The sequence below is a fragment of the Myotis lucifugus genome, unplaced genomic scaffold, assembly GCF_000147115.1.
Source record: "Myotis lucifugus unplaced genomic scaffold, Myoluc2.0 scaffold_353, whole genome shotgun sequence".
Taxonomy (NCBI): Eukaryota; Metazoa; Chordata; class Mammalia; order Chiroptera; family Vespertilionidae; genus Myotis; species Myotis lucifugus.
Window position 1 is genome coordinate 957,086 of NW_005871401.1, and position 22,039 is coordinate 979,124.

Here is a 22,039-nt window from a genome sequence, read left to right on the forward strand (position 1 = left end):
GGGTGGGGCTTGGGGAAGGGTAAATGCAGGGCAAGATTTAAAAGGAGATGACCCTAGCTAGTTGATGCCACCATTGACCTCCGAAGCCCAGGGCAAGGACACCCAAGGCGGGGGAACGGGAGGAAAGACCCGCCGGTGAGGCAGTGCGCTGACTTGCGAGGAGGCGCGCAGACAGGAGAGGGGAACCCCTGGGAGCGCCCGGCCGCCCGCCACCATGTGCGAGCTGTACAGCAAGCAGGACACCCTGGCGCTGAGGAAGAAGCACATCGGGTAAGGGCTCCCCGGTCCCCAGGGACGGCGCAGAGAGGGAGAAATCATGACAGCTGGGGACGGAGAGCCGAGCCTGGCAGGGAGCGGGCAGCCAGGAGCGCGCCCCAAGCTCCGCTAAAGCTGCTGCTAGACCCGTGCGAGCCCGCCGCCCGCGCACCTGCGCAGGGCGCCCCCTCCCGCCCGAGCGCCTCCCTCCCGCAGGGCGCCCCCTCCCGCCCGGGCGCCTCCCGCCTCCCCGCGCAGTCCCGGCTCTGCAGCCCCGGGAGCGGGGCGCGTGGCTCGGGGCGCGGGGCGCGGGAGGAGTTCCCCGGGAGGGGCGATGGCCTGGAACACCATTCCCGGGACGGGCGCTGGGAGGAAGAAGCGCACCTCTCCTCCACTCCCACCAACTGAACTCGAAAGGTTTTAAAAACTGTGAACTCAGAAATATTTATTCTGACGACGATTATGAAAACAAACTAATTCTGACAGCTTGTTAAAGTGAGCTTTTTCTTATTGCGCGCTCGGTTCAGAGGTAGAGGGTTAACCCAGCCAGTGGAGAACTTTGAAACGGCCGTGCTAAGGGTGCGTGGCTACTCACAGTTCAGTTCAAAGCTGCGGTGCTCTCTCCGGGTGCGCTGGTGCTGCCCGCGCTGCAAACCACTTGGCGGTAGACTGGTGAACGTGGTCGGACCCGGGCTCCGATCCTAGCAGGGTGTCCTGTTACCTGTGTGACCTCTGTCAAATTTCCTCTTCTGTGAAGAGTAGGAATAACATCCTGCTGCACACGAGAGAGCAAATGATATTAAATAAGTGTGATCTACTTTTGTTGTTGTTTTTGTTTGTGTGACTGTCTTTTAAGGTACATGCAAAAACGAACGATGATTGCGGCTATTCGAAGCGCTGGATCCTGTAAAAATCAAGGGTCTGCGATAATTACAAGTAATTAGCAAGCGCTGCTGGCTGGAGAGAGGCCTGGGGACCCAAGGAAGAACAGAACCAGGGCCCTCTTCTTCCGAGAAGTGCTAGGCCAGCGGTTCTCAACCTGTGGGTCGCGACTCCATTGGGGGTCGAATGACCGTTTCACAGGGGTCGCCTAAGACCATCGGAAAACACATATATAATTACATATTGTTTTTGTGAATAATCACTGTGCTTTAATTATGTTCAATTTGTAACAATGAAAATACATCCTGCATATCAGATATTTACATTACGATTCATAAGAGTAGCAAAATTACAGTTATGAAGTAGCAACGAAAATAATTTTATGGTTGGGGGTCACCACAACAGGAGGAACTGTATTAAAGGGTCTCGGCATTAGGAAGGTTGAGAACCACTGTGCTAGGCAGTTCGTCATACCGAGGCCCCTGATACCAACCCCGGGGAGTTTCTGAATGACTTCGGAGGCCGGTTAGCCCCACTGTACAAGCAAAATAGATTCCTCCTTCCCTGGTCACCCCTTTCCCTTTTCCCAATCACCACTCCATTCTGTTAGTTTTCAGTCCTATATAGTTAGGGTCCAATGAAAACCTAATGATTTCTGACATGAGCAGAACAAATTCTGTGGTAGACGGCGTTTAGCCATGAACTGACTGGAGAATTTTACCAAAGTCTGAAGGGCAAGGTGGAAAATACATTATAACAAGGGAAGGTGAAGTCTGCAGTTTCCAGCTCTCATTCATAACAAAGGTTTTCTTTGGATTTTAACTCTTAGCATAAACTAACAGCTGAGCATGAACCGATAAGAAATTCACATCACATACTGGTTTTACTTAGCGTAGGCAGTGTTAAAACTTCAGATGACCTATTCGCATTAATGAAAATACTTTCTAAAGAGATGCCTGTCAACTTAATATATAGGTATTTAAATAGCCTGCAGACTACCTTTAATGTGTGGGGGCTTGGGGGGGGTTTTTTGCATGCAAAATCACCAAAATAAAATAATATATTCAGTTTTCATTTCTAAGGGTCCATAGAACCAAGGTCAGAAACCCGGTCTTGTTGCTATGTTGCTAACATTTATACTGCAGACATTCCCAAATAACAAAAAATGTTGGTGACTTTTTTATGCTCAAAAGAGTGGATTAAAGGGTTAGAATAGCCTTTAGCGCTGTTTATTTGTCGTATAAATTAGGTCAGAAGGGGGGAGAGAGAAAGCAAGCACTAACTGGGCCTATGGCGTAAGACGGTCTACGTACTTTCAAATTCTGATTTTCTCTCTTACTAGCTGTGTAGCCTGGATCAAATGTCTTCATTTTTCTGTGCCCCAGTTTCCTCACCTATAAAAATGAGAACAATAATAACCCCTATTTCATATCATTGTTGGGAGGGTTAAATGAGATAATATTTGTAATATCTGCCAGTTCCTGACTCATAATAAGCCTAAAAAAAACCAAAAAAAAAAAAGTTTGGTGGAGTTTTTTTCCCTGGTAGAACAAAATTTCCCAAAGGAAAATTAGTTATTGGTTCATGTAACTAGAGCAATGGGAATTGACCTGTGTGCCTTTAAATAGTATTGTCCAATCGTGGCAAATTTAATACAACAATAAGAAATGTGAGCAGTGTCACGAATGCGGGATGAAGATAAAAGGTTCCAGGCTGATATGAAATATTTTTTTTTAAAGTTTGTCACCCAGGTTGTGTTTTCCCTTTTCTTGATGTAATTGTAATTTTCCACTTATCCTGACCTTCATTGAGAAGGAAAAACACTGAGCAGTCCTAGCAGACCAGAATGTTCCCTTTCATTATTTCTAGGCCTTCCTGCAAAATCTTCTTTGCTGCGGACCCCATCAAAATAGTGCGAGCCCAGCGGCAGTACATGTTTGACGAGAAAGGGGAACAGTACCTGGACTGCATCAACAACGTCGCCCATGGTAACTGCCCTTCCTGGTTGTGTCTGGAGGGTACCTTCATGGAGTAAGGCAGACGTGGCACCATTAGTATTTGCCCCAGGAATTCCAGAAGCTGCAGTTCCTTTGCTGAACAGGGGGCCATAGTCCCAGCAGAGAAAAGTTGCAGCAACATGTGGAACAGAAAGGAGCTCAACTTCTGCTTTGTTTTCTTGCTTCAGAATCCCCCTCACTTGCCAGGCATTTAGTGTTGTAACTTCTTTCTTTGGCTTTTGTCTCCTACATTTTAGTGGGACACTGTCACCCGGAAGTGGTCAAAGCTGCCATGAAGCAGATGGAACTGCTAAATACAAATTCTCGATTCCTCCACGACAACATTGTGGAGTACGCCAAGCGCCTCTGCGCGACCCTGCCAGAGAAGCTCTCTGTGTGCTACTTTACAAACTCAGGGTATGTCTCTAGGCTTCCCACCCATCCCACTCCCAGCCATCTCTCTGTTTGCTCTCTTGCACAACCCTTTTCGTGGTGGAGCACAGATCTTTCAGGGTTTGCTGACATTCTTGCCGTTTACTGGATGACCATACACTGGGGACCGGACCAGTCTGGTTCCTGTGCTTTCCTCCATGAGCCTTGTACATACGACACCAGACAGCCTGTTCCGAGGCTCCTGAGCACAGCCTATAACAACAGTCCGATGGTTCCTGTGCATGCACTCAACTTTTTATTGCCATGGCTTTCCTGGTGAAAGATGGGAAGGCATCCGTTTAAGTATCCCAAAAGGGTTGATACTTGGGCCATCCATTGCAAAAAACATTCAGGTCTGGTGCTCATGTGAGAAAACCTAACTCATCAAATGACACTCATCTCTCCCAACAGGAGAGTAAGTAGCTAAAGAACCCACCAGCTTAGTCCTTTCAAAGCATGAATGAGGAAATTTATCAAAGAAAGAACTCTACTGAACAAGCTATTACTTTTGTAAGATTTTTTTAAATCCTCACCCGATGATATGTTTACTGATTTTGGAGAGAGAGGAAGGGAGAAAGAGGGAGAGGGAAAAATCAATGTGAGAGAGAAACATCGATCGGTTGCTTTCCCTACACAACCCACCCAGGGACCACACCTGTAATCTTTTCAGTATACAGGTCTGTGCTCCCACCAACTGAGCTGCCTAGCCAGGGTTTTAGTAAGATTTGTGATTGCTTTGTTTACTTAGGCACAAGAACATATTTCCACAACACAAACACAATGGAAAGGAAGAAAAAATTAAGGTGAATAGATACATTCCAACTTTCAAATTCTGTAAATTCAAATTATTACATATCTATTCTGGAATATTGCGCAGACATTAAAAGTGTGTTTTGAGCTAGCCAATGTTGTTCAGTGGTTAGAGCATCAGCCCACAGACTGAAGGGTCTTGGGTTTGATTTTGGTCAATGGCATGTAACTGGGTTGCAGGCTGGATCCCTGGCCCCCATCGGGGCAAGTATGCAAGGCAACCAGTTGATGTGTCTCTCTCACATTGATGTTTCTCTCTCTCTGTCTCTCCCCTCCCTTCCACTCTCTCTAAAAAAATCAATGGGGAAAAAATATTCTTGGGTGAGGATTAACACACACAAAAAAGTATGTTTTGAAATTACATGCCTAATGACATGTGAAAAGCTCATAATGCAATGTTATATTGGGAGGAAACTTGTATATTCAGCATAAACTTATATTTTAAATGATTTATATGTGTTAAAATTAGCTATTAGAAATTCTGTACATGTTTAATTATATGATTCCATAATTCATTTTTCTCTTCTCAACGAGATATTTTAGTAGCAAATTTTAAACAAGAAGATCATTCTTTTTTCTTTGTAAATAAATAAGATATTTAACACTGAGCAGGGTGTCTCAGTTGAGCATCATCCTGTGCCCCAAAAGGTTGCCAGTTTGATTTCTGGTCAGGGTGCATGCCTGGGTTTCGGGTTCAATCACCAGTTGGTTGCGTGCAGGAGACAACCGATCAATGTTTCTCTATCACATTAATGTCTCTCTCTCTCTCTCTCTCTCTCTCTCTCTCTCTCTCTCTCTCCTCTCTCTCTCTCTCTCTCTCTCTCAAATCAATAAAACATTAAAAAAACACTGGATAAAAAGGAATTAAGATAGGTTGTTATAAAGCATTCTTACTTTTAATAAACTAAATATCATAATTGACTTTTACTGACAAATAATCCTATACCGCCAGAGAGGGATTAGCCCCAGAGAATACTGTCTTCAAAGAAGGCTGTTCCCACCCTAGCCAGTTTGGCTCAATGGATGGAGTGTTGGCCTGTGGACTGAAAGGTCCCAGGTTTGATTCCTGTCAAGGGGACATGCCTAGTTTGTGGGCTTGATCCCCAGTAGAGGGCGTGCAGGAGGCAGCCAATCAATGATTCTGTATCATCATTGATGTTTCTATCTCTCTCTCTCCCTATCCCTTTCTCTCTGAAATAAATAAAAAATATATTTTAAAAAAAAGAAGAAAAAGAAGGCTGTCCCCAAAGACTAGAGGCGATAGAGCCTGGGATAGTACACAGAATAATCTTGAAGTTAAACAGGCTTCAGTCTGAAACCTGACTCTACTTCTTAGCTGTGAGAACTCATTCTGGTCACTTATGCTCTCCGAGGCTGTTTCCTCATTTATAAAAAGGAGATGACAATACTAGCCTGTTAGAATAATTATGAGAATAAATACAAGCAAAACACACACCATGATGTCTGGCACAGACAGCATTGCACAAGTGATTATATTCTTCCCCTGTGTCTGAGTAGTATAGTTAGACTCTCTGAACCAGGTTGAAAAATTATGATCTTCATCTTATAGATAAGAAATTAATTAAATAGTGGGCCAGAACAACAGACTTTAGTGGCCAAGAATAATGGGCCCCCACACTCCCATTCCTCCCAGGGAGATCAGGCTTCTGAATGTCCTCAAAGTTAATCACCTACTGATGTGGCTGAACTCCGCTAACCTGTGAAATGGGCAGCATATCCCTCATTTGTACTGTTTCTTCTGTGTCTCATTCTATATTGAAGACACCTGGTGAACTTTATTAGCAGGATATTGTTGGATGGGCAAGATCAAAGGTGAAGGAGTGGAGTTCAACTTATTTCTTTTTTTAATATATTTTTTATTGATTTTTTACAGAGAGGAAGGGAGAGGGATAGAGAGTTAGAAACATCGATGAGAGAGAAACATCAACCAGCTGCCTCCTGCACACTCCCTACTGGGGATGTGCCCGCAACCAAGGTACATGCCCTTGACCGGAATCGAACCTGGGACCTTTTTCCAGTGTATCCACAATCTATCCACTGAGCCAAACCGGTTTGGCTCAACTTATTTCTTAATACATTTCTGAATACAATGTTCCCCACCCCTTATTTCAAGATTTCTCTTTCCCCGGTTTCAGTTACCCGTGGCCAATCGTGGTCTGAAAATATGGGCCATTCTGAGTAACATGATGAAATCTCGTGCCATCTGGCTCTGTCCTGCCTGGGACGTGACTCATTCCTTTTTCCAGTGTATCCACAGTGTACGCATCCCCTGCCCACTAGTCACTTAGTGCCCCCTCAGTGATCCCCCACGCTGTCACAGTGTCAAGGGGCACTGATTTTACTGAATAATGGCCCCAAAGCACAAAGAGTGGTGCTGACAGTCAGATATGCAAAGAGAAGCTGAAAAGTGCTTCCTTTGAGTTAAAACATGAGTTCCAGTAGAGAGAGAGAGAGATATCACATTCACAGAACTTTCATTACAGTATATTGTTATAATTGTTCTATTTGATTGTTAGTTATTGTTGTTAATCTCTTACTGTGCCTAACTTATAAATTAAACTCTCATAGATATGTGTATATAGGAGGAAAATGGTATATATGGGGTTTGGTACTATCCACGGTTTCGTACATCTGCTGGGAGTCTTGGAACGCATGCCCCTCAGATAAGGAAAACTACTGCAATTAGAATCTTACAACTTTTTAATTCAAATTTTGAAATATTTTAAAAAGAGTTTATTTAACATTGTTCCCTCTATGTTGTCTTATAGATCTGAAGCCAATGACTTAGCCTTACGCCTGGCTCGGCAGTTCAGGGGCCACCAAGATGTGATCACTCTTGACCAGTAAGTCTTGGACGCAAGATTTCTAAGCAAGAAGCCCCTTTAGAGACAAAATCGTATTGACCCTGTCCATACTAATACCATAAACACATGTAGAGGAGGCTGGGTGTGTGGCACAGTGGTTTTTACTTGTATTAGGGTATCAAGGCCAGTCCAGGCCTGCAGGAGACTTATTTCCTTCTAAGTACCTACAAACTGGAGGCTCTATTGGGTGCTGTGCTTATGGTCTCATGGGCTTGCATGAATCTGGGCTTACTTTTCACACATTAACTATTTATTGGGCCACTTTATGTATAAATATTTTTCAAAGTAAAAATACAATTAGTTTCTTAAAAGTCCAAGCATTCACTTCACTGTTGTGATTATGCACTGTAATTAATTTAAAAGATAATCATTTAGAGCAAATTTTAAAGAAAACAAGGAACCAAGTAAAAGTTAATGACTATTAATGATCACTATTTAATTTTACCTCCCAAATGTAAATGTATTACATTTTAAACAAGCAATCCAACAGCTTCAACCTTTACTAAGGAGATTTTTTTTCTTCTTTTAAATTGTTTCCTGACCCCGGGACCTTTCAGTCTGCAGGCCAACGCTCTATCCACTGAGCCAAACCGGTTACGGCTAGAGCAAATTTTAAAGAAAACAAGGAGCCAAGTAAAAGTTAATGACTATTAATGATCACTATTTAATTTTACCTCCCAAATGTAAATGTATTACATTTTAAACAAGCAATCCAACAGCTTCAACCCTTACTAAGGAGATTTTTTTCTTCTTTTAAATTGTTTCCTACCTCTCCACCCCCCACTTCGACACAGAGGGTTGAATTGCACATGTACCTTATTTCTTGCCCTCTGTAGGCCTCTCCCATTCTATGTGTTGGTTGGTTTATTGGTTTTCTATTGTTGCTGTAACAGATGACCACTAACTTAGTGGCTTAAGTAACACAAATATATTCTCTTACAGCTCTGTAAGACAGAGTCCAAATGGTTCCCACAGGGCGAAAATCAAGGTGTCAGCAGGGCTGGCTTCCTCTGGAGGCTTTAGGGGAGAATCCATTCCTTGCTTTGTGCAGCTTCTAGGGGCTGCCTGCATTCCTCGGCTCATGGTCCCTTCCTTCATCTTCAGAGCCGGCCTTTGCATTACAGCAGCCTCTGCTTGCATCCCCACATCACCTCCCATGTTTCTGAACACCATCCCCCTGGCTCCTTTCACTTACAAAGACTTGTGATTACATTGGACCCTCAGGGATTGTCTCTCCCTCATGATCCATAATTCAATCACATCTGCAAAGTCCCCTTTGCCATGTAACATATTCTTCAGTTCTGAGGCATCTTGGGGGCAGGGTGGCTACCACAGTTGATTTTTTTGTTCTATTTTATTCCCATTCTTCCCCACTTATAGACAACTATTCTCATACATCTAATGTATATCTTTTATTTTTGTAAAATGTATATTATTTTATGTGCTTCTGTTTTACTTTTGCAAACATTGCTATAGATCTCTTTCTGATTCTGACTTTTTTCCATCAGCACTGTTTCAAGATTCCATGTTGATGGCCGTACATCTATTCTAATTCAGTGCTGTCCGATAGAAATATAATTTGAGCCACATAGGGAATTTACAATTTTCTATTAGCCACTATACCCGACATATCATTTCAACAGGTGATCATTATGAAAGACATTGAGCATTCTCTCTCTCGCTCTCTCTTGGTATTGTCTTTAAAATCCAATGTGTGTTTTACACTTACAGCACATCTCAATTCAGCCTAGCAGCACTCCAAGTGCTCAATAGCTGCATGTGGGTGTGGCTGTCATGGGGGACAGCGCAGCTAGAACTGTTGCACATTGTTCCCCCCAGAGATGGACACTGCGAATGCCCTTTACCCCCAGCTACCACAGACAGCGCTGCAGTGGGCATCCTTGTACATGTGCCCTACGGACCTTTCCAAGAATTTCTTAGGAATAAATGCGCAGAAACAGGATTGCTAGACCATAGGGGTACTATACACATTGCTGATTTACTAAATACTGCCAGATCCACCTCCAAAAATGGTTGCAACACTACACAATGCATGAAATTTTCCATTTTTCAAAAAAACCTATTCTGCTTTCTAATTTTTTTCTGATGTTTGCCCGTTTAACAGGTATAAAATGACTCCGAAGTTTAAAACAATTTGCAATTTTCTAATTATGAGTTTGAGTGTCTCTTTATATACTTATGCCTTTGTGAATTCTCTTCTGAAAATTACTGTTCATATTCTTTGCCCATTTTTTTATTGGGATTCCACCCTTTTCTTGTTGGTATACAGTTGCTTCTATGTTAGATCAGAGATCTAAATCTTGACTGTGTTTTAAAATTACCTGGGGATTTTCTTTTTTTAATACCAATGTCAGGCTCCATGCCCGACCAATGAAAGAGAATCTCTAGAGGCAGATTCTAGAAAACAGTATTGTTTTAAAATTCCCCAAGTGATCCTAATATATGGGCAAAATTAATTTTGGGAATTAATCTGAGACATTAGTTTGAGACATTTCAGATATGTTTTTTCCTATCTATCATATGTCTTTTAACTTTGTCATTGGAATTCTTCCACAGAAATCTTTAATTTTGATCAAATAGATAAAATTTTCATCTTGTGCTTTGTGTTTTCTTAGCTTTATTAATATCTCTTTCTCAACTCCCAGGTCACAAAGATAGTCTTTTTTGTTTTAATAATTACTCCTCATATTGAATCCTCCTGGAGTCCCAGTGTGACCATTTCTGTGCGGATGTGTCTCTGAGGTCGCCTTCTGTCCTAGTCGTCTCCCTGGTCTGTTTCCAAGGCCGTACTAATTGTATTACCACAGCTCTGTAGCAGGGTTTAAACTATGGTAAAGAAAGCGCTCCCTCTTTGCTTTATCTTTTCATGGGCCTTTTATAATTTATTTTGCAGATCTCTCAATTATATCTCTGGGCAAGAAACAGAAAAGAGAATATCAGAGCCACCTGTATTTTAAGTGAAAGAAAGGAATTTCATAGCCACTCGATCACCTCTCAATCTTAGTTCTTCTGTTCCTTATCAACTTGTATTTGCCTGATATATGCAACTGGACATCCTTTGGAAATCATCCCAAACAGAAACATAGCCCATTACATGATATAGTGTTCTTTTTAAAATTTACTGAAATGTAACTATCAAATACATTTAAGAAGTTGTTCACGAAGCTATAGAAAATAATATTTTTACATATGGACTATCTAAGTTAACAGATACAATTTTAAAATATTAAGTTCTTTTCTGGCTAAAAAGAAATTTTTTATGAGGATACATATTTGGCTTTCCATGTATTTTATTACATGAATAAAAAGAATTGGACAAATTAAATGGCCAGTCTTGCCATGAAAAATTAGATCCCATACTGTTAAATCTGGCACCAATATTGAGATTCTCCCTGGATGAGATGTAATATTATTCTTCCTATGCTAGATAAACAATCTTCTTTGAGCAATTTAGTTTACTGGGGTTTTTTTTTCTTTTCAGTGCTTACCATGGTCACCTAACATCTTTAATTGAGATCAGTCCATATAAATTTAGAAAGGGAAAAGATGTCAAGAAAGAATTTGTGCATGTGGTAAGTATTTTAGAATCCAAGAATGAGAATATTAGTAACTGGAAGAATGCCTAGTGATAATCCAGTCCACCCCTTTCATTGAAATGAAAAGGAAACTCAGATCTAGAGCAGTTAATGAGAGGATGTGGCTTACAATCCATTGATGAGTACCACAATGGGCAAATTAGTATAGTGGCAGTGATAGCTGTTATTCACAGTTACTGGTTTATTTTTCTTGCCCTTTGGTCTTTAATTCGTTTTTCTATCACTGATGTCACCTTGAAATTCAAAGTTCAATTAAGTGTGTATGACTGTCTCAAAATTAAATTGCTCTATGCTAAATTATTACCTAGATTTATTAAGTAAAATAAACCAATTAAATTGGCTTGTTTCAACAAACAGTAAATTTCATTTGGCTTAATTAAGGATCAGTAGACTTTCTCAAGAGAATCATCAATAGCTTCTTTCAAAATTTTAAGATCTTGAAGCAGTGCTAAGACACTTGAGTTTTCTGAATGATTTCAGTTTGCTATATAATTGGTAAATGTTAGTTTATTTTCTATCTAAAATAGTTAATACAGTTCCCATTCATTGAAATTTTCCAATAATATAATCACACTGTTGATTTGAATTTTGTCCCTATGTGAATAGGTGTGCAGTCATAATTTATAAAGGTCTAGGAGCTAATCCAAGCTCCCGTTCACAATGAAAAGATTTCATTACTCACCGAATTCAGAAATGCTGTGGGAAAAGAACAAACGAACCTAGAGTCACTTAAATCCACATGGTCACCTTCCCAATATGCTTTTGTGGGGAAATGCCAAATTTTACAAGCTCATTTTGTGCAAGAGGCAAATCAATAGAAACTCTATTATTTGATGTTTTCAGGCACCAATTCCAGATACTTACCGAGGAAAATATAGAGAAGACCATCCAGACCCAACCAGTGCTTATGCAGATGAAGTGAAGAAAATCATTGAAGAAGCTCATAAGAATGGAAGGAAGGTGTGTATTTACAGCTTTGGAACCATGTTAACATCTTTATAAAAATGGATTTAAGTCATTGTGATACATTGGAGAGATAGAAAAGAATTAGATCTCAATTCCCTGTCTGTTCTTCTCTGGTTACATATTTCAAAAAGTGAATTATTATAGTCATGCCTCTCACACTATTTTTATTTATCCTGGAAATGCAATCACCGTGCCTGTCCCAAAGCTGATGGCCTAGCTCTGACTTTCGTTGTGGGAGGCAGGCTGTGGTCCAAAGGGGCAGGGAAGGGAGGATGAAGGAAGGTGATGGGCCACGGACAGATTACCCCAGTGCAGAGCAGCAGGAGGACTAACACACAGTGACAGGAGGGGACAGACAGAGCGTCCCTGGAGCATCAGACCCACAAGGGAACCTTGGTTCTTCCCTTGAACTGATTCAACTTTCTCAAAGGCACGGAGCTTGGGTAAGTCACGGCAGAAAAAGATTCTTCCAATCTGGGCCTGGCTTCTAAGACAGAACCACAATCCTCTAGAGCAGGAAAAAGACTTTCTGTTTTCTGAGTCTTCATCCTACCTTGGTTCTCTCAACTTGATATCTCAATAGTTCTATGCTTTCTCTTCTTAGTTCAGTGTTATCTATTTTCTACTCCTTTCTTAGCCTCTAGAACACTTTCTCTGTAGTTCCTGTTGTGACTTGCCTAAGTCTGTTGAGTTAAGCCTGTTCAGGGCAAGGACTAGAAATATAACACAGTAACTTGTGTGTGGCCTCAAGTCATCCTCCCATTTCATTAGGTACAAATTCCAGCCTCAGGCAGTCCCATCTCACCAGGCTGAGGAATGGGCACCACAGTAATATAGTTAGAACCTGGGTCATTTTTAAGAGATTCGTATCAAGACTGAGCAAAGAGCATCAGTCTTATTCAATTGATCCTAATGAAAACAGTGTTTAAATTAATTATAAAGAAATGGAAAACTCCCTCTCCTCCATTTCTCCTGGTAGTTTCATTGATACCCTAGGATTTCGGAAACAAAAGCTTCAGATCACTTGCTTTTTCATCATAGACATCTTTTCCTTTTAATTAAATGGCCTATTTGCCACTTGCCACAGATCCATTCCCAGCCTTTTTTTAAAAAACCTGCTCTATAAGAAGTCCTCTTTTTCAGGTGGTATGAGGAGGACCTAATGAACTTTGACCCTATCTTCTCTTTTGTAGATTGCTGCCTTTATTGCTGAATCCATGCAGAGTTGTGGCGGACAAGTAATCCCTCCAACAGGCTACTTCCAGAAAGTGGCAGAGTATGTACTTGACATGGGCATTCTTGGTCACACTGCGGGCACCATGACAATTCTATGGGGCCATACTGGTTGTGAAAATATTGAAGTACTTCCAAACCAGCTAGTCAATAGCCACTTGGGAGTGCCTGCCACCCCAGGACTCCTGGATTCCTTCAAATCCCCAAGATCCAGCAAATAAAGAGCTTACACATGGGTGGTCAGCAGGGGGCCTCCAGGACTCTGCCTCAGCCCCTTGCCTGACATTCTTTCTGATTGGCCCGTGCCTAAGCCTTAACAGTTAGCAAAACACTGAAGATTAATCCTGCTGAACATGACTTCTGTTCACTTCTTAATTTTCCCACTTAAAATACCGCCGTAATCTAGCCTGTTTGGCTCAGTGGATAGACCATGGGCCTGGACCAAAGGGTCCCAGGTTGATTCCAGTCAAGGGCAGGTACCTCCGTTGCAGGCTCCTCCCCCGCCCAGGCCCTGGAGGGCGCCTGCAGGAGGCAACCAATCCATGTGCTTCTCTCACATGGATATTTCTCTCTGTCTTTCCCTCTTTCTTCCACTCTCTCTAAAAAACAATGGGGAAATAGCCTCAGGTGAGGATTAAAAAAACAAAAAACAAAACTGCCATAGAGTTTACTTGACCACAAACCCCAATCTAAATATAGAATAGATATAATCTGGGGATTATGTGGTTATATTTCAAAGTCAGTGACAACATAGGTGTCATTCGGGGTTCTGAGCACTGAAATATTTTTAACAACGATTCCAGGCTTCCGATTAGCAACATTTTTTTTAAAGTGCTCAATAATCTGCACCTTAGTGGGCGGGGGTGGGGACTCGCGGCGACCTGAGGGCATTAGACTGTCCCTTTGCTTTTCAGATATGTACGCGCAGCAGGGGGGGTGTTTATAGCCGATGAAGTTCAGGTGGGCTTTGGACGCGTTGGGAAGCATTTCTGGAGTTTCCAAATGCATGGCGAGGACTTTGTCCCAGACATCGTCACAATGGGCAAACCCATGGGCAACGGCCACCCGGTGGCGTGCGTGGTCACAACCAAAGAAATCGCGGAAGCCTTCTGCAGCTCGGGAATGGAGTATTTCAACACGGTACATCCTGGTGCCTGGCTTTAATGCTGAGAGGTTAAATAATGCCTGTTCTTACACTTCTTGCCTAGATAGTGAAAAATAACGCTCAGTATTGCCAGCTAACCACCCCAGAACCCTAGCTAAACTTTGATCTAACCCGGTTTCATTCTATCTGAAATAATGCTTGCATTTTTCCTTCTGAATCTTTCCCTTCTCAAATGTTATTATTAATTATTCCATTAATAGATGGCTGTCCTGCTATACTCAAGAGGTTATGATATTTCACTAGCAGATGATATTATTTCTTTGTTTTGTATCATATTTTAAGTTCCAAAACATCTCTGTTTAGATAATTGAGTACTATAAATGTTATATGGTTCTTGTAGGAGATACTAAATTTTTACTTGGGAAATCTTATTTCCTTGGTTTTACCCCAAAAAGTAATAAGCTTAAGCTTGGAAAAATTACTATAGTTTATACCTTATGGGTAATAGATTTGGCATAGCTAAAGGTAAGATTCAAATCTAATGACATAAATTATTTGGAGAAAATGTCATTGCTTAGCTGTTGTCACACAACTATTCAAGGGCAAAAATCCATATCCCCCTCACTGAACCACACTCTGAAATCCTTAATTCCCAACACATTGTCTATTTTTTGTTTGGTTGAATCAATATATTTCCTGATAGTCTTTATGCAGCATGGAAAATATAATTTGGAATGAATTTCCCTTTAATCCTGAATGAATAGAATCATGCTATGTTCTAAATTTATGAAATGAAATCATAAGAGAATGTTATTGGAATTATATCTTTACTTGCTCATGTATGAGACACGTTTCTCATGGATGAAGTAATACCGCTAATTTAACTATTATGTTTTCTCATTTATCTTTTTTTCTGAATGAAGTATGGAGGAAATCCAGTATCTTCTGCTGTTGCTTTGGCTGTCCTGGATATAATTGAAAATGAAGACCTTCAAGGAAATGCCACAAGAGTAGGGGGTTACCTTACTGAGTTACTGAAGAAACAGAAGGCTAAGCACACTTTGATAGGGGATGTCAGGTGTGTTTATCATGGCGCTGTTATGTAGTTATTCATTTTTCCAAATGAAATAGCTTATGTCTATCTTATAAAATTTAAAATAAATTACATAAAATTAAATCTAGAAAACCCTGAAAACAGAAAACACAAAGCTCATTCTTAATCTAGTACCCAGATATCATTGTTCCTGCTAACTTCTAACTTTTGGGTATATGTCTTTTATATTTTTTAAAGATAAAGTTGTGGTAATTTCAGCACTGAAAAGAAGGAACTTTAAGTGATCTATTCAAAACTATTTTAAATGCTATCTGGGAAAACTTGTGATTTTGCATACATAGATATAAATATGTATCATCATTAATGTCCTGAGAAACTAAATGATCTGAAGAGGTTGTTGTTAAACCTTTTACAAATAAGTGAGAGAGGGGTGGCATTGGGTGGCAAAAACTAACTTGTTTCGGAAACTAGGAGGAGGCGTGGACACTGGATTGGTGTCTTGGATTAGTCAGAATCAATTACAATGACCCTTAAAGGGAGTCACAGTCGACTGAAGTGTGGGGACCGTGTTAACTTGTTGCGACAACTTAGGCTTTGGTAGAGTGTGCGTCAAGTTTTCTTTCTTCACCTCCCTCAGGGGTGTTGGCCTTTTTATCGGAATCGACTTAGTGAAGGACCATCAGCGAAGGACCCCCGCCACAGCCGAAGCACAGCACGTTATCTACAAGTAAATGCACTCCCAGCTGTTTGGTGTCTGGGTTCTGGGGTGCCCACCCTCTTGAAAGCTTCTTTCGCTTCCTCCCACCCCTCCAAATAAGGGAAGTTTAAGACATACAACTTATAAGTGTGGGCTTCTCGCGTGTAGAATATTATTCTTAAAGAATCTTACCATCATTTGCATGCACTCACACATGTTTCCTGCATCCCGCTTAGGATGAAAGAAAAGCGAGTGCTTCTCAGCGCCGATGGGCCTCATAGAAATGTGCTTAAAATAAAGCCACCGATGTGCTTCTCTGAAGAAGATGCCAAGTTTCTGGTGGACCAACTCGATGGGATTCTAACAGGTGTGTTCCCAGATTTTTAAGATTCCTCCTTGCCCCCCACACGCCATGCTCTCCACCCCTAACCCCGGCCTGGTCATACATGACTGCATCTTTTTATTCATGAAGCAAGTGAAGGAGGCAGGCAGAAATGAATGTTAACTTCATATTTCTAGAACTAGGAAAAGATAGCTGAAACATGACTGCATCATGGGCTCTTCGTTAAATCAAGATTTTCTGTTTGCCCTCACATAACTCTAAACCTAAGCTTTTACTGCAACAGTGCAGTTTAATTTTTATCATTTATTTTCCCTTTTTAAAAAAAATTGCATGTCTACATTGTGCCGTGCACTGCAAATGCTGCAGTGTATGGTATGTCAACATTGCACTGTGAAAATATGTCAAACAGTATTAACACAAATTATAAACTACAGGTTCACAAGTATTTGTTATATGCTGAATCACTTGATTTTGTGTATTTCACTTATTGCAATATAATTTTTGAGGACTTTTGTTTGTCATTTATAATTATAGCCTATCATAGGAATTTATCTTTTGTTTACCTATATTATAGAATTAGGTTAATTTATTTTTCTATCATGAGCATAAATTGAGATTAGAAAGTAAGCCAACAATATGAAGCCATGTTGGAAAACATAAAGCCCTGTCAAATGTTAGCGTTTTTGTTGTTGCTTTACTTGTATTTTTAAGATTCAACTTCTCTGCTCCCTTCTCAGTCTTTTGGGGGTAAGACAAGGCTGAGAAGCCAAGAATCGATGTAGCCGACAAGTAGATAATGTCTGGCAGCTTGAGGGTCAGCCCAAGTTCTTTGTAATAAGTCACTGCCTTTGGACCAAGAGTATGCTGACACCCAAACCTGGCAAGCTGTCCTCACACAAGTGCTGTCCTCTGGTCCCTTGAAGGGCCAGGCAATAGAAAGAGTAGAGGTTGGGGCAAGCCCATCACTGTTACTTAAAATTCATCTCGGAGCTTAAGCATTATCAATGATGAGCTGAAGAATTTCTTTTGAATAAAGTGGCCGAGGCATAGCTAACACAGGCTCTCGTGCCACTTGTAAATGATACTGATGAAACACTACAAAAGCTTAAAAGCAGCCATTTGCTTAGTGACACAGTCTTCTAACAACTTACCTCTCTATTCTTAAGAGTATTCCTATAGATACCAAAAGGGGTTTTTGAGATTTTTTATGTTCTGTCTCCTCTACTGTGCCCTCCTTAACGTAGTTTTAGAAGAAGCCATTGGAACCAACCCTGAGGGTGTGACGATCTCTGAGAATACACCAGGCAGAACAAAGGTAAGAATCAGCTACTTTATTTTTTAGGGGGAAAGTGGAAAGCTTTAGGAATTTATGAAAAAGAAATGCAATTTTTAAAAAAATTGTACAATGACCTATAGAATAAAACCCACCTTTGCTAGGGTGGGCTTATTGCAGTTTTGAGTACACAACCGAATTTCAAGTGTGTGTCAGGCCGCTTGAAAGGAATAAACCACAGAACCATCCCGCTAGGATCATTCCCACAACAACCACCAAAACCTCTCAGGGGCATAAAGAGGGCCTTCAGATTTTATAGAGATGATTTCTCATCCTAAACGCCTTCTTGTTTGCTCTGAGACCGCCTGATGCTGCCTCAGATTCTCACACACCACTCTGTAAAGTCAGCAGAAGCATTAGCAGCGTGGCGCCAACATGCCAGAGTTTGGTCCAGAAGTGAACTAAAGTCGAAACTTCGAATGGCCTCCGGAGCCTGGAAACCGCCTGGCAGCCAGTGGCCTGGTTCTGCCTTGGATGCACTTCCAGCGGAGGGCCTTTCCATCCCCTCCCTGAGCTGCCCGGTGGGAGAAAGAGCTCCCCCAGGGCGGGAAACAGTAAGGCCAAAACCCTGAGAGGCTTTGTTGCATAATTTGTTTATAAATAAAGAACCATCAGTGCCTTGAGCCCGCCTGCACATCCAGTGGTCAGCAAAGTCCTTTTCCTCAGTGAAAAGCATTAGGCCGTTTGAATGAGAGCAAATGATTTGCTAATAAGATCTGCTTCTGCCTCTCGGTACAGCACAAACTAACTCTAGAAATCAATGATTACCTGCGGTTCGAGAGTAGCTAATCTGCCTAGGACAGAGCGCAGGTGTAAGTGCTCAGCAAGCATTGAAAAGGAGCTTCCGAAAGGGGTTCACCAGGGGAAATCCTACTTTGGAGCTAGCAAAGTTAACACACGTTTCTGAAATGTTGGCTTGGAATCCCAGATTTTATGTTGACATCCCATTTCAAATGTCTATGGAAGATACTTACCAGGGGGAGGGAGGAACAACCCGGTTGTGCTATGTGTTGTGATGTGTTGTGTTGTGTTGTGTTGTGTTGTGTTGTGTTGTGTTCTCCTGTGGGTTGTGTTTGTCTGTCGGCCTGTGGGTCAGCCTTTGGGAGGCTGGGCTGGTTAGAGGTGGGTGCCACTGCACTTTGCACGCCTGTCTTGCAGAAGCCTAAGGAAGCCCACGTGGAATTGCTCAGTGAAGGGGCCCCAGAGCAGAAAGAAAATCCCAGCCAGAAGAGAAATGGGTTGTGCACAGATAAGCAGTCACAGCTCAGCAAGAGGCTCAAGACATGAAAGATTTATGTTTCAAAGCAAGATAAACGTCCTGAGTTACAGAGAACGAATGGAAGTGTCTTCTTAACAGCTCTCTGTACTCTCAAAAAGTAAAATTTGCATTCCATATAGATTGGTCAATAAAAAAAGGTAAATGAGTAGAAAGAATAAACCAAGTGATGATCAAACCATGTCAAGATTATTAGTTCAGCCTCCAGCCTGTTGATTCCTTACTTGAACTTCCTGAATATACTTAATTTATTCCACTAAATTTAAGGTTTAAGTTGAATATTATGTTGGCAGTTTTACTTTTGATGTTTTAATGTTTGAAATGAGAGAGCAACGTACAATAGGTTCCTTAACTTTGGAGACTTCGTGCCTTAAAATATGAATTCTATAATGATTTCTTTGGTATATATTTATGGACTATAATTAAATAAAAGATGATGTAAACCAAACAGTTTTTACTAGCAAGGTGTTTATTCTTCTTTTGCAAAGAATATTAAGAGTTGGGGTGGTAAAATCAAAGTCATTTTGGGGGGAAAAATAACATACAGCAAATGTTAAAAAGTGAATGAATAATCCAGACCTCCGGCGGGAAACTGGGACTCAGTGAATCACGCTCCTGAGGACTTGGGTCAGGGGACAAGGAGCACGGCAGTAACACTCTCAGGAGGCACTGGAACCGCAGCAGGAGCCAAAGCCCTGTTCACAGTCAGCAGACTTTGTCTACCCCGGTTGTGTCACCCTGGCAAGTGCCTTACCTGGCAGGTAAGAAATTAACTTTGAACCAAACGTCCTTTTCTCACCATCAAGTTTGTCACACACACACACACACACACACACACACACACACACCCAACTGGAAAAACAAAAAGAAAAAAGAATCCAAAAATATGAAGATAGTGTAAGGAGCCTCTGGGACAACTTCAAGTGTACCAACATCCAAATTATGGGGGTGCCAGAAAAGAGAGAGAGCAAGATATTGGAAACCTATTTGAAGAAATAATGACAGAAAACTTTCCCTACCTGGGGAAAGAAATAGACTTACAAGTCCAGGAAGCACAGAGAACCCCAAACAAAAGGAATCCAAAGAGGACCACACCACAACACATCATAATTAAAATGCCAAGAGCAAAAGACAAAGAGAGAATCTTAAAAGCAGCAAGAGAAAAAAAGTTAGTTACCTACAAGGGAGTACCCATAAGATTGTCAGCTGATTTCTCAATAGAAACTATGCAGGCCAGAAGGGAGTGGCAAGAAATATTCAAAGTGATGAATGCCAAGAACCTACAACCAAGATTACTTTACCCAGCAAAGCTATCATTCAGAATTGAAGGTCAGATAAAGAGCTTCACAGATAAGAAAAAGCTAAAGGAGTTCATCACCACCAAACCAGTATTATATGAAACGCTAAAAGGTATTCTTTAAGAAGAGGAAGAAGAACAAAAGGGTAAAGATACATTATGAACAACAAATACATATCTATCAACAAGTGAATCTAAAAATCAAGTGAATAAATAATCTGATGAACAGAATAAACTGGTGAATATAATAGAACCAGGGGCATAGAAAGGGAGTGGACTGACAATTCTCGGGGGGAAAGGGGTGTGGGGGGTGCGGGAAGAGACTGGGAAAAAATTGTACATCTATGGATGAGGACAGTGGGGGGCGGGTAAGGGCAGAGTGTGGGGTGGGAACTGGGTGGAGGGGAGCTATGGGGGGAAAAAGAGGAACAACTGTAATAATCTGAACAATAAAGGTTTAATTAAAAAAAGAAAGAAAGAAAATCACTGCTTAGGCTAAAGAATAAAGCTTCTGCGGTTCTTTGGATGTAGTTTGCCTTTCCATGAAATGTGAAAAGTTATTGTTACCAAGAACTGCTTTGGAATCCTCAAGAGATTCAATCTGCATATCCAATAGGAAAAACCCCCAGTGAAGAATACAAAATTCTGTACCAAATAACATTATTAATAATTAAATAAGAAATCTACCACTTTGAAAAGGACACCTAGGAATTTCTTGAAAATCCTCTAACATGATGGGCTCCAACTATTAAGATAATTTGAATAAATAAGCTTTGCTCCAAAAATGCATGAAATCTTTTCATTGTGATTGTTTCCATGTGTCTTTTTGAAAGTTTCACAGGTCAAGTCTGACTGATAGAAAACAGTCTTTTCTTTAATGGCATGTTTGCATTAGATAGTCCTACATTAGTGTTCTATCTGATCTGGCTTCATTCTGGGTGTTATAATTTGGGAGTGCAGACTGACATTGTCCTTGGAGGGGGAGCTGCTGCCAGTCCAGGGGAAGAGAAGCAGAGTATCCTCTGTCCTCTCCGTTACCAGATGAAGAGGACAGCCGGTGAAAGTTCAAAATGAAAGGGCAGAAAAATGCTCTTATCTCCATCCTCATAATGAAGTCATAAAAGTCATGACTTTCCCTGAGGAGTCGCCATGTGGTTTTAAACAATGCCTTAGTTTGAGTTTTCCTAAAAGCAGACCCTGAGACAAGGGGCTGGGGCAGATGTTTGCTTTGGAGATAATCCCAGGAAGCAGAAGTGAGGAAGTGGGAAATGGAGACTGAAAAGGGAGGAAAGCAGCAGTGAGTGAATATCCACTTGGAGGGGGGGTGGAGGGAAGAAGAGGGTGTTTCAATGTACTTTGAAATCATTAGTTAAACGCTAAATACAGGGTGGGGCAAAAGTAGGTTTACAGTTGTTTGTATGGAAAATAATAAAAAATAACACACGAGTACACTCTGTGTTTCACGTACTCACAACTGTACACCTACTTTTGCCCCAGCCTGTATTAACTTTACCTGACTTTCCATCATTTCAAACTCTTGTCTATCTTTCCTTCTGAAAATAGTCCCCTGCTGTATTGTGTTCCTATGTACGAGGGTTGCTTACCCTCAAATCAAGAGCATCCGTTGGCCATGCCTGTCCTAGAGCATTTTCTCTGGCTGGAAAGCCTAGGGCCGAGATGTAGGTCTGTCTGTTTGGTAAATGCCAACCCGTCTGCACTGTGCTAGAGGAGGGATGGTGAAGGGCTATGACCTGCTGGAGACCTGGAGCAGGATGAACTCATCCATGCCTTGGGCAAATATTTTCTGGACTCTTTCAGAGTTCCTGCCTAGGATCAGCCCCTGCTAAGAATGTCAAC

At 41.4% G+C, this 22,039-nt stretch overlaps 1 protein-coding gene across 1 annotated transcript; it reads left to right on the forward strand.

The window, feature by feature from the left end:
* The first annotated feature begins 93 nt into the window (after nt 1–93).
* Nucleotides 94–19,329, forward strand: ETNPPL (ethanolamine-phosphate phospho-lyase). The gene is made up of 13 exons (XM_006101374.3): nt 94–270; nt 3,007–3,125; nt 3,392–3,551; nt 7,166–7,240; nt 10,764–10,854; nt 11,722–11,838; nt 13,038–13,120; nt 13,992–14,217; nt 15,106–15,260; nt 15,874–15,963; nt 16,170–16,300; nt 17,521–17,591; nt 18,768–19,329. The coding sequence occupies exons 1-13, from the start codon at nt 215–217 to the stop codon at nt 18,894–18,896; spliced, it is 1,503 nt and encodes a 500-aa protein (XP_006101436.1). The 5' UTR covers nt 94–214; the 3' UTR covers nt 18,897–19,329.
* The last annotated feature ends 2,710 nt before the right edge of the window (nt 19,330–22,039 follow it).

Bases quoted from the DNA above. Each gene is read 5' to 3' on its own strand.
- ETNPPL (XM_006101374.3), top strand. From the start codon at position 215: ATGTGCGAGCTGTACAGCAAGCAGGACACCCTGGCGCTGAGGAAGAAG. The intron at 13,121-13,991 runs GTATGTACTTGA...TTTGCTTTTCAG, and splicing joins TACTTCCAGAAAGTGGCAGA to ATATGTACGCGCAGCAGGGG. The intron at 14,218-15,105 runs GTACATCCTGGT...TTCTGAATGAAG, and splicing joins GAATGGAGTATTTCAACACG to TATGGAGGAAATCCAGTATC.